The following is a 14,711-nucleotide window of genomic DNA, read 5'->3' as shown; positions in this document are numbered from 1 at the left end:
TGTACACTGTGAGGGTCAGGGGGCAGGATTAGGTGCTTCTGCTTGTGGCCCCCAGAGTCCCTAGAAATAATAGATAGATAGATACACTTTTATTAATCCCGCGAGGGAAATTAAATTGTCAAAGAAGCAAGGTAGTAGGAATAGGATTCAAGTATATACATAAACATAAAAAAATAGAAATTAATACAAATAATAAATATATTACATTAATAAATAATAAAAATGCCCGACTTTAGCCTCCATTTCAGTCATTTAGTAATTCCCACAGAAGGCCGAAGTACAGGAAATGTATACATGTATCAGCAAAGCCCCATTATTAGGCAAATCACTTCTTAACATTAACTTAGCTGCAGTATTTTTGCCGTATCAAAATGGTTGGTCTGCAGAAACCGCTAACCGCCAAGATTCTGCAATGAGAGGTTTACCATTTAGCTCAACAACCACTTTTACACCATTTTAACAGCTTATTTGGCCTTGAAATTATAGTCTGAGATTCTGATTTAGTTTTTTTTTTTAATGGAAAGAGATCAGTCATTATAAAGTCTGAAAAAAACCACACAAAGCAAATTGCCATATATATCTGAAATAGGGGCCAGCTTTTTATTTCCAGATATTTAGAGTTTTTCACATTTGCCAAGACACATTAGAACTTATGCTCCAAAACTTGCATAACTGCACAGTCATCTTCACAACTTCAAACCTCCATGTCAAAACCAGCAAAGCACCCACAATTGCTTCGGTATGAATGAAGTTATTTAGCTTGATAGCTTTGGATCAAAACTATAGTGCCTAATGTAAATGGTCTTAATGGATTGGGAAATTCTTTTAAGGCTGGTAGGCGTGACTGGTTTCAATTCATGTTAGCAGTGATTTCAAAATGTATATTCTGCGGTTTGTTGCGTATGTGAGAGTCCATAGACCACGCTTCTTTTTCCCGCTTTAATGACGTCAAAATAACAATCTCGTGATTGGACAAATGCGCCCTGGAGGCGGTCTTAAGTGCAGGCGGAAGTGCAGTTTTCACGCGAACAAGACAAAAGTTGTTGTTTTGTATCCAAATGTTGCGGTTATTTATCGTCCCAAAAGTAGATCAAGGTATCGAAATCACCATCGTAGGGGACTCAGATTTCAGACAGCGTCTCTAATCAAAAGAAATTAAAGATAGTGAAATGGCTATAAACTTCTTTACCTATGGCAAAGTGACAACCGATTCTGAGACCTATTTGTAACTAGGATAAGGAAAACAAAGCGTTCAATACGCTTCCAACAACGAAGCGTCAGGTTAAATTTTCATGTTACACAATTGCACAGATCCATACACACATCCTACAGTGAGTCATAACCTATAGTCAGGCCTCGTGTTTACTAGGCCCGATGTTGCATTTTGTATGGGCTAACGCTTGGTTGCAAATATTTGTGTTAGGCTTATTTTTTACTCAAAACTAATCGATTTGTGCTACATACAAATAAGGTTAAAAGGGAAGGCTATCTCCTGGGCCTGTGATTTATGAAAACGCCATAGCTGTGAAAGCTATCAAAGATGTTTCAAAATTCCAAACGTAATGGCACAGCTATAAATATCTAAATTAAAACAATATATATAATTGCATTGAGTAGATTTATCGTCTGTATAGCAACCATGTGTGTTGCGTAGCATTTATTTCAAGCAGAATTGAGGATAAGTAACAAATGCGCTTTTAGATAAGGGGGGAGGACGGAGGAGGGGGGAGACACATAGCTAGAAGAGAGATAAGAACCAGGCTTGTCCATGGTTTGGGCTGCAACGGCTTCAATAGCCTTCCAAAAGCTAGCGCGTTAGCTTCACCCTTTGAAATACAATGAATCACAAATCCACGGTTGCCTACACAACAGTAGTATGATCGGTTTGGATAGGTTTGACAAGGAAAGCACGGACACCGACATATTTCTGTTCTTTTAACAACGGATTCGTTATCCTCCCCGCTTGAGTCGGGCAAAACCACCGTTCGCGATGGGGAAGGAGGTGAACGGGGTTTCGCGGAGTCGGTTTGAGGTGAGTTTTTTTCACCATTACGCCAATTGAAAATGATTGACAGTTCATTTAAACGTCGATATCGAGATGTATACAATGTTTGCTGCGTTTCTATAAAGGTTTCTTGATGATCTCGCATTGTTATTGTGCTAGCTACGTAAGCTATGGACGGCTACTGGGTTACCGAGTTTGTCAGCTTCCGCAGTCAGCGTTTAGGATTAGGTCAAAAAGCCTTTTCTGTTGTTTTCGTACCATGAAAAGCGTGTAACGCTTTTGTGCACTTACGAGATTGTATAGGGTAATGATGTTAAATAGACCGTAATGTACGGTTACCACTCGACAACTTTAATCGTTGTGCTTGGATAGGAAATGTTTAGGCTATTTTGTTTCATCCTCTTTGTGCCATCAAAACAAAGACAATAGCGTAGAGATATATCTGAAACGAAATGTCTTCGGCTTGACACTGTTTGGTATAGCCAGAATGCAACATTTAGGCCTGCTGCATCATTTTCTTTCGCCGAATAGGCTAATCAGACGGATTTGGGGACAGGGGCGGTTGTGTGTAATCATGGGACTGGTGTGGGCGCTTATGGCCGCTGCGACTGCACGGCCCTGCGGCTGCCACTGCAACAAACTCGGCCAGTAGCCCAGGACACGGCCCCAGTTTAAACTACCAAATGTGTTATTTTCCAACTGGAGAATCGAAGGATTTCTTCGGTCATTTATTAATGTAAGAGGAAAGTAACGCGAAAGTGGTGAAATACTGTGTTGACATTCAGAACGTTTTCCTAAAAAGACGGTTCATTTCTATTTTGAACACGGCAAAACTTTGCGTCGCTGTAGGCTATCCTCTTATAAAGAATGGACCATACCGAGGATATTGCGTTCAAACATCTAAAACACGTCTTTCCCCTACATTTTAGACAAAAGCTGTATGTTGTGACCGTGGCATTGCTATGCTATGTGCACCCTTCACTGAGAGCTGGGTTGTTGTTTAATCCCTAGCTAGGCGGCGTGGGATTTGCGTGGTTTTATTTATTTTTAACGGTGCAACAGCTGACGGCATCGCAGAGGCCTTAGCCTACCTTCTGGCCTGGAACCCGACAGCTGCGCCTGATACGTGATCAGTGCCTTATTAGCCAATAACAATGGGCGTTAATAGAATTTCGTCTCGGGAATATTTGCATGCCAGTCATTCATTGCATTTGGGTAGCTATGCAATGTCATCCTCCACGGAGGTCGACGAAAATGTCGAATCGACAACAGTCGTTTGTTTACTGCGTCGATTTGGCATTATCAAAACATCCCGTAGCCTGCCGTTGTGACAACAATGATGTTATAAAAATTGCGAAATGTGGGCTATTTGCTTTCATCACTTGAGAGACAGTTGTTGTGGTTCTAATGCCTCCGCGACAAACCGACGCAGTGGTCGTCTGGACAGCAGGGCACGTAGCGAGGGAATATACCAAACACGAATAACCAGCAGCATTGACAGCGCAATCCACACCTAAGAAACTGTTGCCACGAAAGCGTGTTTTTCTCACTACCGTTTAGATTCGACCACCTCTTGTGTCTACAGGCGACATGAATAGAACAAATAGACACGAATGGATGCTATTTGGGTTTGGCAAAGGTCCATTTTGAGTTCGGATGAGTAGCCTATATCTGTGAATGGTGAATTGGCACAGCAAAAAACTAAAATTGAGAGCTGGTGGCCATTTAGTTCCAGTACTGGCTCATGACCTTAACACGTCTACTGTGGCATAAGCCCCTGTTGTAGCGTGTGTTTGTCTCTGTGAGAGCGCGTGTGCGCGCCTCCCTGTCGCCCCACTACAGTCCACTGTGGAGGACTAATGCACTATTGACCCACTGTCCAGTGGATTGTGTAATCATCTGACTGATGACAGGCATGTGATCATGTGCTAGACAAAACAGGGGTGGTACCTCCGACTGAGCCAGCACACGTGCCCATGATACCATCCTGTCAATACAATGTCTGCATTCTGCGAGGTGCTGGCATTATTGTTATCACTCATTTAAAGTGTCAGAAGAGCCAAGGGTATCGGTGGAGCTCTTGGTGTTTCTCCCGACAAAGATGTTGTAATGAGTCGGTTGACATCTTGTGACATGCGTGACAATAATTCAGTCCTCTCTGTACCCCACTCACGGAGTAGCCCCCTCTCTGCACTAAACACTGAAACTATAATGAAAAGCAGGTGTGGCCTATAAATAATAAAGTTACAGTCTTGCTACTTTATAGGGAAAAAAATGAAAGTCATACTTTGCTATGATGCTGCTTTTAGCTGTGACCTTTCCTCTCTAATGGGTAACACATGCTGGTAGCAATGCCAGTGGTTTTATGTCTCAGTGATCCTGAGCACTGATAAGCTCATCGCCATACTGTATTCTGCAAAAGATGGTGGTGAAATAACTGAATGTAAATGCAGCTGTTAAAGTAACACTATGTAGCAATTTGACACTTTTTGAGACATTGTTTTATAGCCAACTAGTTTTTGTACCATCCTGGAATTAATTTTGATAGCATATGGTCCTGTGAAAGACAGATAAACACCTCTGTTTTCCCCACTAGCCATCCAGGATATGCCCTATGAAGTTCTGTGTAACAGGCTGGTACACCCTGTAAAAATGGAAGAAAAGCTTTTACATCCATGACATTGCCAGCTAAACTGCCAACAGACACCAGTTAGTGTGTTTGCAAGCTTTTATCAGTGTCAGCTGGGCTGTTGGTGGTGTTTGCAAGGTTGCATGCCTTTTAGGTAGTTAACTTACTAGTTTTGGAACAGAACTCCGTATTGCTGCTTTAGAGATATTTTATGTTACCTTCATTACCAAGGCATTGCCTTCCTCATCTGCTCTGATGCAGTTGTAGGTGTGTAGCGGTCAGAGGTGTCAGAGTCCGTCAGGACCACACTGAACCTGTAGCATGACCTGAAGGTGGAGTGTTCCCAAAGTTGTATATAGGTTCTAATATAAAAACCAATCCTGTGTCACACCTGGTCCATGCTACCACCCTGCATGGATTTTAGAATGTAAATAATGTTTAATGAGAGGATGTGTTTTGGTGTCTGAGGCTCCTTATATAGCCTTATTGGGCAACTTGAATACGTGAACATTAAACACTGCAAACGCATATTCAATAGGCCTTCACATATGGACACGCAGTAAAAAAAGTTATATAATTTGAACAAAAAAAACCACACTTTTTTTTATATATCAATGTATGTGGGAACTTGTTGCACTTTGTTGTGTCTTAGACTGCGATGTGACCTATGCATAGAAATGGAGAGGTTGTTTGTGTGTGTGTGTGTGTGTATGTATGTGTCTTTCCAAGGACGTTACTTCAAAAATCTAAATAGCTTGTTTGAGGAGATACAAATGTTTAATGAACACTTCACCCTCTGAGAGAGATCGATTCAAGGCTCTAACAGAAATCAGTAACATGCAAAACAAGAAGTTCCACATGGGCTTCCTGTCTGTCTGGGAAGTTCAACATTGTCTGTGTCTGTGTCTGTGTCTGTGTCTGTGTCTGTGTCTGTGTCTGTGTCTGTCTGTCTGTCTGTCTGTCTGTCTGTCTGTCTGTCTGTCTGTCTGTCTGTCTGTCTGTGTCTGTATGGCTCTTTCTCTCTTCCTGATTCTCTTTGTCTTTCTCTCACGAAAACACACATAATCTTTTCATTCTGTCTTACTCATGAGCACTAACACTACAAAAGTTGCTTCATAAGCGACCATCCATGACTTCAGTGATAGTTCACTCCACTCCACACCTTCATCTCCCCCCCCCCCCCCCCGCCTCTAGTTCAGCCATCTCCTCTCTCAATCGTGGTGTTTTGTGTGCTGCTTTTCTGTAATGCCATCATCCTTATCAGCCCTCCTCTCATCTCTCTCTCTATGCTTTCTCTTGAACTCCCCCCCCCCCCCCCCCCCCCCCCCCCCCTCCGTCCTCCTCCAGCTGCTCTGTGATTGTGCTCTAATGTTGACCCTGTGTGAACCCTATGACACACACACACACACACACACTTTACACTTCAACCCTATGACACATTGTTGCCATCAACCACTGTTTGTGAAAACAAGACCATCTATGACACACACACACACACACACACACACACACACTCACACTTACACACACTTTACACTTCACACTCTTGACCGCTGGCTTTAAACAACGAACTCCTCAGTGTGAACCTGAGGTTTGTACAGTGCCTGGATTGTGTTGATTGAGCAAATGTTTTTTTTTTTCATCCCCCTTTGCCCCTCAGATGTTCTCAAACAGCGACGAGGCTGTGATCAATAAGAAGCTGCCCAAGGAGCTGTTACTAAGGTGAGGGGCTCAGTGCTTACAGTAGAAGAAACACACACACACACACACACACACACACACACACACACACACACACACACACAGAGCTGTGATCAATAAGAAGCTGCCCAAGGAGCTGTTGATGAGGTGAGGGGCTCAGTGCTATGTAGAACACACACACACACACACACACACACACACACACACACACAGAGCTGTGATCAATTAGAAGCTGCCCAAGGAGCTGTTGATGAGGTGAGGGGCTCAGTGCTTACAGTAGACCAGTGCTTCTGAGGTTGCCCAGTCGCCCTGGCCATCATGGCTTTCTCACAGACTCGCTTGCTTTTGTATATGTAGAAGAAACACACACTCACACTCTCTCTCACACACACACACACACACACGGTGGTGTGCTACGCAGTTTTCGTCTGTTTACTCATCTGTTTCTCTCTCTCTCTCTCACACACACACGCCCACACACACACCCGCACACACACACACACACACACACACACACACACACACACACACACACACCTGTTACACTATCTGTCTTTGTCCAGAAAGGATTCTAATCTAGTTGACACAGTGACCTGATCAATGGAACATGCTAGGGGCAATGTCTCCTTTTCTTACAACTCACTGGGTCTTACTGTGTCTTTCTCTGTCTTTCAACACCCCCCCCCCAAACACACACACACACACACAAACACACACACAAACACACACACAAACACACACACAAACACATCTCTTTGGGAGTTCATTATGTAGTCCGGATGGCGGCTCTGTGGCTTATAAAACACTGAAATTGATTGTGAGGAGAGCAGCCTAGAGGCCCTGAGCAAACAGAAAATGAAGGCCGTAACTCAAGCCTGGGCCTCGACCACAAAGTATGTGGGACACAGGGTGCTGACGCTGCGGGGAGCGGGGAGTGGGGAGCGGGGACCGTGGAGCGGGGACCTTGGCTGTGGCATGTGATCCTGATATACTTCCGTTGGTGTCTATGTTTCACTAACATCACCACTGCATCACTGATGAGACACATGTGAAGAAGACACAAACACAGACAAACAAACACACACACACACACACACACACACACACACTAACACGTGCTGTCTTTTTCTCTGTCACCTGATCGACTCCTTATTCATAATCCCTGATTACCTGTCCGGGGTGTCCATGGAAACCAGGGATGCTGATCTATAGTGGTTTATGTTTTCCAGAATTTTCTCTTTCCTGGATGTGGTTACGCTGTGTCGCTGTGCACAAGTCTCCAGGGTAAGTGAGAACCATCAAAGCTCACTGCTAGTGTTGAATCCAGTTTTTACTTTAAATGGCTTAGTAAACGAGCAAGGTAAAACTTACACTTACTGCCATTTACTATGGAGGTCAAATGGAGGTCAAATTAAATGAACACGCAGTATGGTTTGTGTTGCGTAGATACTTCAGGATGGTAATGGATTTTGTGTTTGTGTTGCAGCCTGTGTGTGTGCAGTTGGAATGAGTGTATGTGTTTGTGTGTGTGAGAAGGAGGAGGGGGTGGTGATGTTGATCTTCTTTGTCAGTCTCATGGTGAGTCTCATACTGTGTGTGTCCTAAGATGAACTCATACACTCTCTCTCTGTCTCTCTCTCTCTCTCTCTCTCTCTCTCTCTTCCTCCCAGTCGTGGAATGTGTTGGCTCTGGATGGCAGTAACTGGCAGCGCATTGACCTCTTTGACTTCCAGAGGGACATTGAGGTCAGAGAACCCCCCCCACACACACACACACACACACACACACACACACACAACTCAGTCACACTTTTCTTCCCTTTAGTCATTATTTCACTACCAATCTCTCCTGGCTCAGAATATTTTGTTCTTTTCATATGGATTTATTATTGATGCGTGTGTGTGTGTGTGTGTGTGCGTGTGTGTGTTGCAGGGTCGTGTGGTGGAGAACATCTCTAAGCGGTGTGGGGGGTTTCTGCGAAAGTTAAGTCTCAGAGGGTGTCTTGGCGTTGGAGACAGTGCACTCAGGTAAGACGGTCGAGAAGGAGACAGGTGGGGGGAATGAGAGAGAGAGACAGGCTGGGGGGATGAAAGAGAGAGACAGGCTGGGGGGATGAGAGAGAGAGAGAGAGAGAGAGAGAGACAGGCTGGGGAGAGAGACAGGTGGGGGGATGAGAGAGAGAGACAGGTGGGGGAATGAGAGAGAGAGACAGGCTGGGGGGATGAGAGAGAGAGAGAGAGAGAGAGAGAGACAGGCTGGGGAATGAGAGAGAGAGAAACAGGCTGGGGGGATGAGAGAGAGACACGCTGGGGAATGAGAGAGAGAGAGAGACAGGCGGGGGGATGAGAGAGAGAGACAGGCGGGGGGATGAGCGAGAGAGGGAGAGACAGGTTGGGGGAATGAGAGAGAGAGAGAGAGAGAGAGACAGGCTGGGGGGATGAGAGAGAGACAGGCTGGGGGAATGAGAGAGAGAGAGAGAGACAGGTTGGGGGAATGAGAGAGAGAGAGAGAGAGAGAGAGAGAGAGACAGGCTGGGGGAATGAGAGAGAGAGAGAGAGACAGGTTGGGGGAATGAGAGAGAGAGAGACAGGCTGGGGGAATGAGAGAGAGAGAGAGAGAGACAGGCTGGGGGAATGAGAGAGAGAGAGACAGGCTGGGGGAATGAGAGAGAGAGAGAGACAGGCGGGGGGATGAGCGAGAGAGGGAGACAGGCTGGGGGAATGAGAGAGAGACAGGCTGGGGGGATGAGAGAGAGAGAGAGAGAGACAGGCTGGGGGGATGAGAGAGAGACAGGCTGGGGAATGAGAGAGAGAGAGAGAGACAGGCGGGGGGATGAGCGAGAGAGGGAGACAGGCTGGGGGAATGAGAGAGAGACAGGCTGGGGGGATGAGAGAGAGAGAGAGAGACAGGCTGGGGAATGTGAGAGAGAGAGAGAGAGAGAGAGACAGACAGGTGGGGGGATGAGCGAGAGAGGGAGACAGGCGGGGGGAATGAGAGAGAGAGAGAGAGAGACAGGCTGGGGAATGAGAGAGAGAGAGAGAGAGAGAGACAAACAGGTGGGGGGATGAGAGAGAGAGAGAGACAGGTTGGGGGAATGAGAGAGAGAGAGAGAGAGACAGGCGGGGGGATGAGCGAGAGAGGGAGACAGGCTGGGGAATGAGAGAGAGAGACAGGCTGGGGGGATGAGAGAGAGAGAGAGACAGGCGGGGGGATGAGCGAGAGAGGGAGAGAGACAGGCTGGGGGATGAGAGAGAGAGAGAGAGAGACAGGCTGGGGGATGAGCGAGAGAGGGAGACAGGCTGGGGGAATGAGAGCGAGAGAGAGAGAGAGACAGGCGGGGGGATGAGCGAGAGAGGGAGACAGGCTGGGGAATGAGAGAGAGACAGGACCTGACCAGCAGAAAGACTAGAGCTGAAGAGAGAAAGTTATAGAGGAAATCCTTAGTCATTGTCTTGGATCGAATCAGCTTTCCCCAAAGGCCTTCCAGCATTTCTTAGTGCACACAGTGTAAAATACTCCTGAAGGTTGCTTTGAGTGATAGAATTGTAGCCAAAAGTGTGATATTCTCTCCTTAACTGGAAATGCTTGTCTGTTTTTACTTGTAGAACCTTTGCACAGAATTGCAGAAACATCGAGCTGCTCAGTCTCAATGGCTGCACCAAGATCACTGACAGGTGTGTGATGTGTGTTTTATTGCTTTCACCTGGAAGTGAATCAGCTCAACTGCATTTTTTCTAACTGTGTTTCTGTTTGATCCTCTCTCTCTCTCTCTCTCGGGTTGTTCTCCTCTCTCTCTTTCTCCCTCTCTCTCTCTCTCTCTCTCCTTCTCTCTTTCTCTCTCCTCTCTCTCTCTCTCTCTTTCTCTTTCTTTCTCTTTCTCTACAGTACATGTAATAGTCTGAGTAAGTTCTGTCCCAAACTGAAGCACCTGGACCTCGCCTCCTGTACCTCAATCACCAACCTGTCACTCAAAGCACTTAGGTGAGATTCTCCATGTACTGGTCACACATGTCCATCATCACCTACATCTGTGCATTGGATATGCTGAGACCATTATTTAGTAGTTATTTGTTACACCTCCCAAAAAAAAATGCATATTGACCACTTGACGTCAAGGTACAGTTTCATCAGCACTGTGCATAGTCTAATAGTGCAGTGTACTAACATGTTCCACACAAGCTGTCCATAAGTATGACGTACCTCTCTGAAATGGAATGATCCATGTCTGTGTCTGACTACAGTGAGGGGTGTCCTCAGTTGGAGCAGTTGAACATTTCATGGTGTGATCAGGTCACTAAGGATGGGATTCAGGCCCTGGTGCGCTGCTGTCCCGGGCTCAAGGGCCTCTTCCTTAAAGGATGCACTCAGGTATGACCACAGCACACACACACACACACACACACACACACACACACACGTGCTGTCCCGGGCTCAAGGGCCTCTTCCTTAAAGGGTGCACTCAGGTACGTCCACAGACACACACACACACACACACACACACACACACACACACACACACACACACACACACACACACACTCAAGGGCCGCTTCCTTAAAGGATGCACTCAGGTACATCTACAGCTCACAGCACACAGCACAAATTCAATCTCTCTTTTTAAATCTAGCATCAAAACCCACCTGTTTAGGCAGGCGTATAACTTTTAATGTTCCTGTCTGCTGAAGTTGTCGTTGTTCTGCTGCTGCTCTGCTTTGTGCATTTAAAACATTTCAATGAACTTTATTGTTGACTGTTGTACGGCGACCTTGAGTAACTTGAAAGGCGCCTTATAAATAAAATGTATTATTATTATTATTATTATTATTATTATTATTATTATTATTATTTTTTGGGGAACCGTTTCCGCAGCAAGGAAGCATACTCAAGACGCGTTACCGTTTTCAGTATGCATTTGAGTATCGGAACACTCAATTCTGGCCTGTTTTGTTTTCAGGGCACTAACATGCCAACAACTCTAATGTTCTAAACGTCTAGCACCATTATATGTTATTTATTACTCATGATTATCGATCACTATTTGTCACGCTTTGTTTCAATGTCCAAATGTAGTCTCTCGTAAATGAATGCCGGATGAGTATGAATGCCGGATGATTACTAGCTCGCTCTCCAGTTTAATTCTAGGAATGCTTTGATACATAGTGGAAGAAATGAGCCAGTCGTCGCAGTCCTGAAATGAAAGCCCACAAACTGTCAAGAGGGCACCATAAATTGAGTTCATGTGGGTGATGCAATATGAATGGGGACTTAGCCTGGAGGATATTTGTAGCAAATGGCAATTATGAAAACTGTCTCTCTCTCTCTCTCTCTCTCTGTTGTCTCTCTTTGTTGTCTTAAGTGTTATTGTTTATATTGTTTCTCTCTCTTCTTTCTATTCCTGTTTCTAGCTGGAGGACGAGGCTTTGAAGCACATCGGAGCCCACTGTCCAGAACTGGTCACACTCAACCTTCAGACATGCTCGGTAAGACCTGCCATCACACACAACACTGACCACAGATGGTATGTGCTATACCTGCAAACACCTAGACAAACATGCACTAACTCAGAAATACCGGACTCAAAATCACATGAAAATGGACTTCACACTTGACTTCACAAATTGATCTTGAATAACTTTAGACTTCAGTGTTGAACATCAGTCAGTGTGAAAATCATGAAGGGAAACATAAGTGACTCCACATGAGTTGATGTATTAATCTATTCTGTATTGATAAAATTCAGACAGTCATATACAGACTATCCTCTGGTGTCTGTTGACCTCTCTGCCTCAGTCACTGCAATGTTGTGACAACACATAAAAGCCTGATAAGAGTGAAACACATAAAAGCGTAATAAAAGGGAAACACATTAAAGCCTGAAACAAAGGAAAAGGTCAAGGTTAGATGTAACCATTTGTAAGAGACATGGTTCATTATCAAAGCTTCCAAAACTGTATGTGCAGTATGGAAGACCCGACAGTTCAAGAGCGAGAGACAGGTTGAGGATTCTGATCTGCATCAGATGATGAGGGAGTGCTTCTTTTGATGCGCCCTGTAGAGGCAAAACACAGATACACACACACACAGACACACAGACACACACACACACAGACACACACACACAGAGACACACACACACACACACAGACACACACACACACAGACACACACACACACAGACACACACACAGACACACACACAGACACACACACACACAGACACACACACACACACACACAGACACACACACACACAGACACACACACACAGACACACACACACAGACACACACACACAGACACACACACACAGACACACACACACTGACACACACACACAGACACACACACACAGACACACACACACAGACACACACACACAGACACACAGACACACAGACACACACACACAGACACACAGACACACAGACACACACAGACACACACAGACACACACAGACACACACAGACACACACAGACACACACAGACACACACAGACACACAGACACACACAGACACACACAGACACACACAGACACACACAGACACACACAGACACACACAGACACACACAGACACACACAGACACACACAGACACACAGACACACAGACACACACACACAGACACACAGACTTCTTTTGATGCGCCCTGTAGAGACAAAACACAGATGTGGTGTTGGTAGGCGTGAAGTACTGGTCTGGTGTGATGTGAATGAAAGACAAACACATCAGTGTTTCTGCTTTGATGGAGGCGATATGAGTCTTAAGTCAACTCACGATTCGGTACAGATTATTATACTTGTATAATGATTTTGAAACACCAATTTCTCCTTCAAAACCTCTTTTCCCCTCTATCATTTTAGATTTACATCTAACTAACTGCTATCCACTGCAGGTTAGAGTCAACATATATTATTTCCCTGCAAAGAGCCTTCAATTAGACAGCAAAGCGATATCGAAGCTAGGTTAGAATATGTATTTTGTTTAAGCGTGCAGATGTAATGACGTAAACAGTGGCCTCAACCTTTTGTAAAAGTGAGATGCACCTAAATACCAAACTTCAGACTTCGTCAAATCTTGCTATTTTCGACACTTATAGGTTGACGTGTGCTGAAGTCTTGACACAGACTCTTTTCAAAGACTTGCGTTTTAAATATTTAATAATATTTAAATATTCAATCATGTTTAAATATTTAAATGTTGTTACAGAAAAAAAAAGTATAAACACTCTTCACACACCCACGACTAGACATAATTATTCAATTAGAACGGTGGGGGTGGGTGGAGAGGAGAGGTGTGGAAGAGGGACAGACTAGGAGAAGAGAGGAGAGGAGTGGAGAGGAGAGGAGGAGGGACAGACTAGGAGAAGAGAGGAGAGGAGTGGAAGAGGGACAGACTAGGAGAAGAGAGGAGTGGAGAGGAGAGGAGAGGTGGAGAAGGGACAGACTAGGAGAAGAGAGGAGAGGGGAGAGGGGTGGAGAAGGGACAGACTAGGAGAAGAGAGGAGAGGGGAGAGGGGTGGAGAAGGGACAGACTATGAGAAGAGGGGAGAGGGGTGGAGAAAGGACCGACTAGGAGAAGAGAGGAGAGGGGAGAGGGGTGGAGAAGGGACCGACTAGGAGAAGAGAGGAGAGGGGAGAGGGGTGGAGAAGGGACCGACTAGGAGAAGAGAGGAGGTGGGTGGAGAGGAGAGGAGAGGAGAAGGGACAGACTAGGAGAAGAGAGGAGTGGAGAGGTGTTGAGAGGGGTGGAGAAGGGACAGACTAGGAGGAGAGAGGAGAGGTGTGGAGAGGAGAGGAGAGGCGTGGAGAAGGGACAGACTAGGAGGAGAGAGGTGTGGAAAGGTGTTGAGAGGGGTGGAGAGGAGGGGAGAAGGGCCAGACTAGGAGAAGAGAGGAGTGGTGTGGAAGAGGGACAGACTAGGAGAAGAGAGGAGAGGAGAGGAGAGGAGAGGAGAGGTGTGGAAGAGAGACAGACTAGGATAAGAGAGGAGTGGAGAGGAGAGGAGAGGAGAGGAGAGGAGAGGTGTGGAAGAGAGAAAGACTAGGAGAAGAGAGGAGGCATGTAAAAGAGAGTGTTTTCTCTTCTTCTGTGTAACCTACATGGTTAATGTTGTGTGAAATCAAGCTGGGCTACACATTCATCTGGTTGCTTTTTCCTTGACACCTCCCAATCCCTTTCTTTTTTTCCACCTACCCCTTTCCCATTTGTTGTGTGTCTCTATCTATCTCCCTTTTGTGTGTGTGTGTGTTTGTCTGTGTATGTGTGTGTGTTTTTTCTGTCTTGTGGCATTGCCTTGAGTAGCAGATCACAGACGAAGGCCTGATCACAATCTGTCGAGGATGCCACCGTTTGCAGTCGCTGTGTGTGTCTGGC

At 45.5% G+C, this 14,711-nt stretch overlaps 1 protein-coding gene across 1 annotated transcript in view; it reads left to right on the top strand.

Annotated features, from left to right (window-relative positions):
* Positions 1 to 1,763: 1,763 nt before the first annotated feature.
* Positions 1,764 to 14,711, top strand: part of fbxl20 (F-box and leucine-rich repeat protein 20) — a 19,304-nt gene continuing 6,356 nt past the window's right edge. The window contains exons 1-10 of the mRNA XM_080855870.1: positions 1,764 to 2,032; positions 6,295 to 6,356; positions 7,565 to 7,619; positions 8,006 to 8,080; positions 8,268 to 8,362; positions 9,941 to 10,009; positions 10,221 to 10,316; positions 10,577 to 10,703; positions 11,741 to 11,815; positions 14,640 to 14,711. The exon at positions 14,640 to 14,711 is cut by the window's right edge and continues 59 nt beyond it. Coding sequence (XP_080711996.1) covers positions 1,991 to 2,032; positions 6,295 to 6,356; positions 7,565 to 7,619; positions 8,006 to 8,080; positions 8,268 to 8,362; positions 9,941 to 10,009; positions 10,221 to 10,316; positions 10,577 to 10,703; positions 11,741 to 11,815; positions 14,640 to 14,711 — 768 coding nt within the window. The 5' untranslated portion in view covers positions 1,764 to 1,990. The remainder of the gene's footprint in view (positions 2,033 to 6,294; positions 6,357 to 7,564; positions 7,620 to 8,005; positions 8,081 to 8,267; positions 8,363 to 9,940; positions 10,010 to 10,220; positions 10,317 to 10,576; positions 10,704 to 11,740; positions 11,816 to 14,639) is intronic.

The sequence above is a fragment of the Sprattus sprattus genome, assembly GCF_963457725.1.
Source record: "Sprattus sprattus genome assembly, chromosome: 18".
NCBI lineage: Eukaryota > Metazoa > Chordata > Actinopteri > Clupeiformes > Clupeidae > Sprattus > Sprattus sprattus.
The sequence above is the reverse complement of the archived record's forward strand: the minus strand, read 5'-3'. Positions and strand labels throughout refer to the sequence as shown.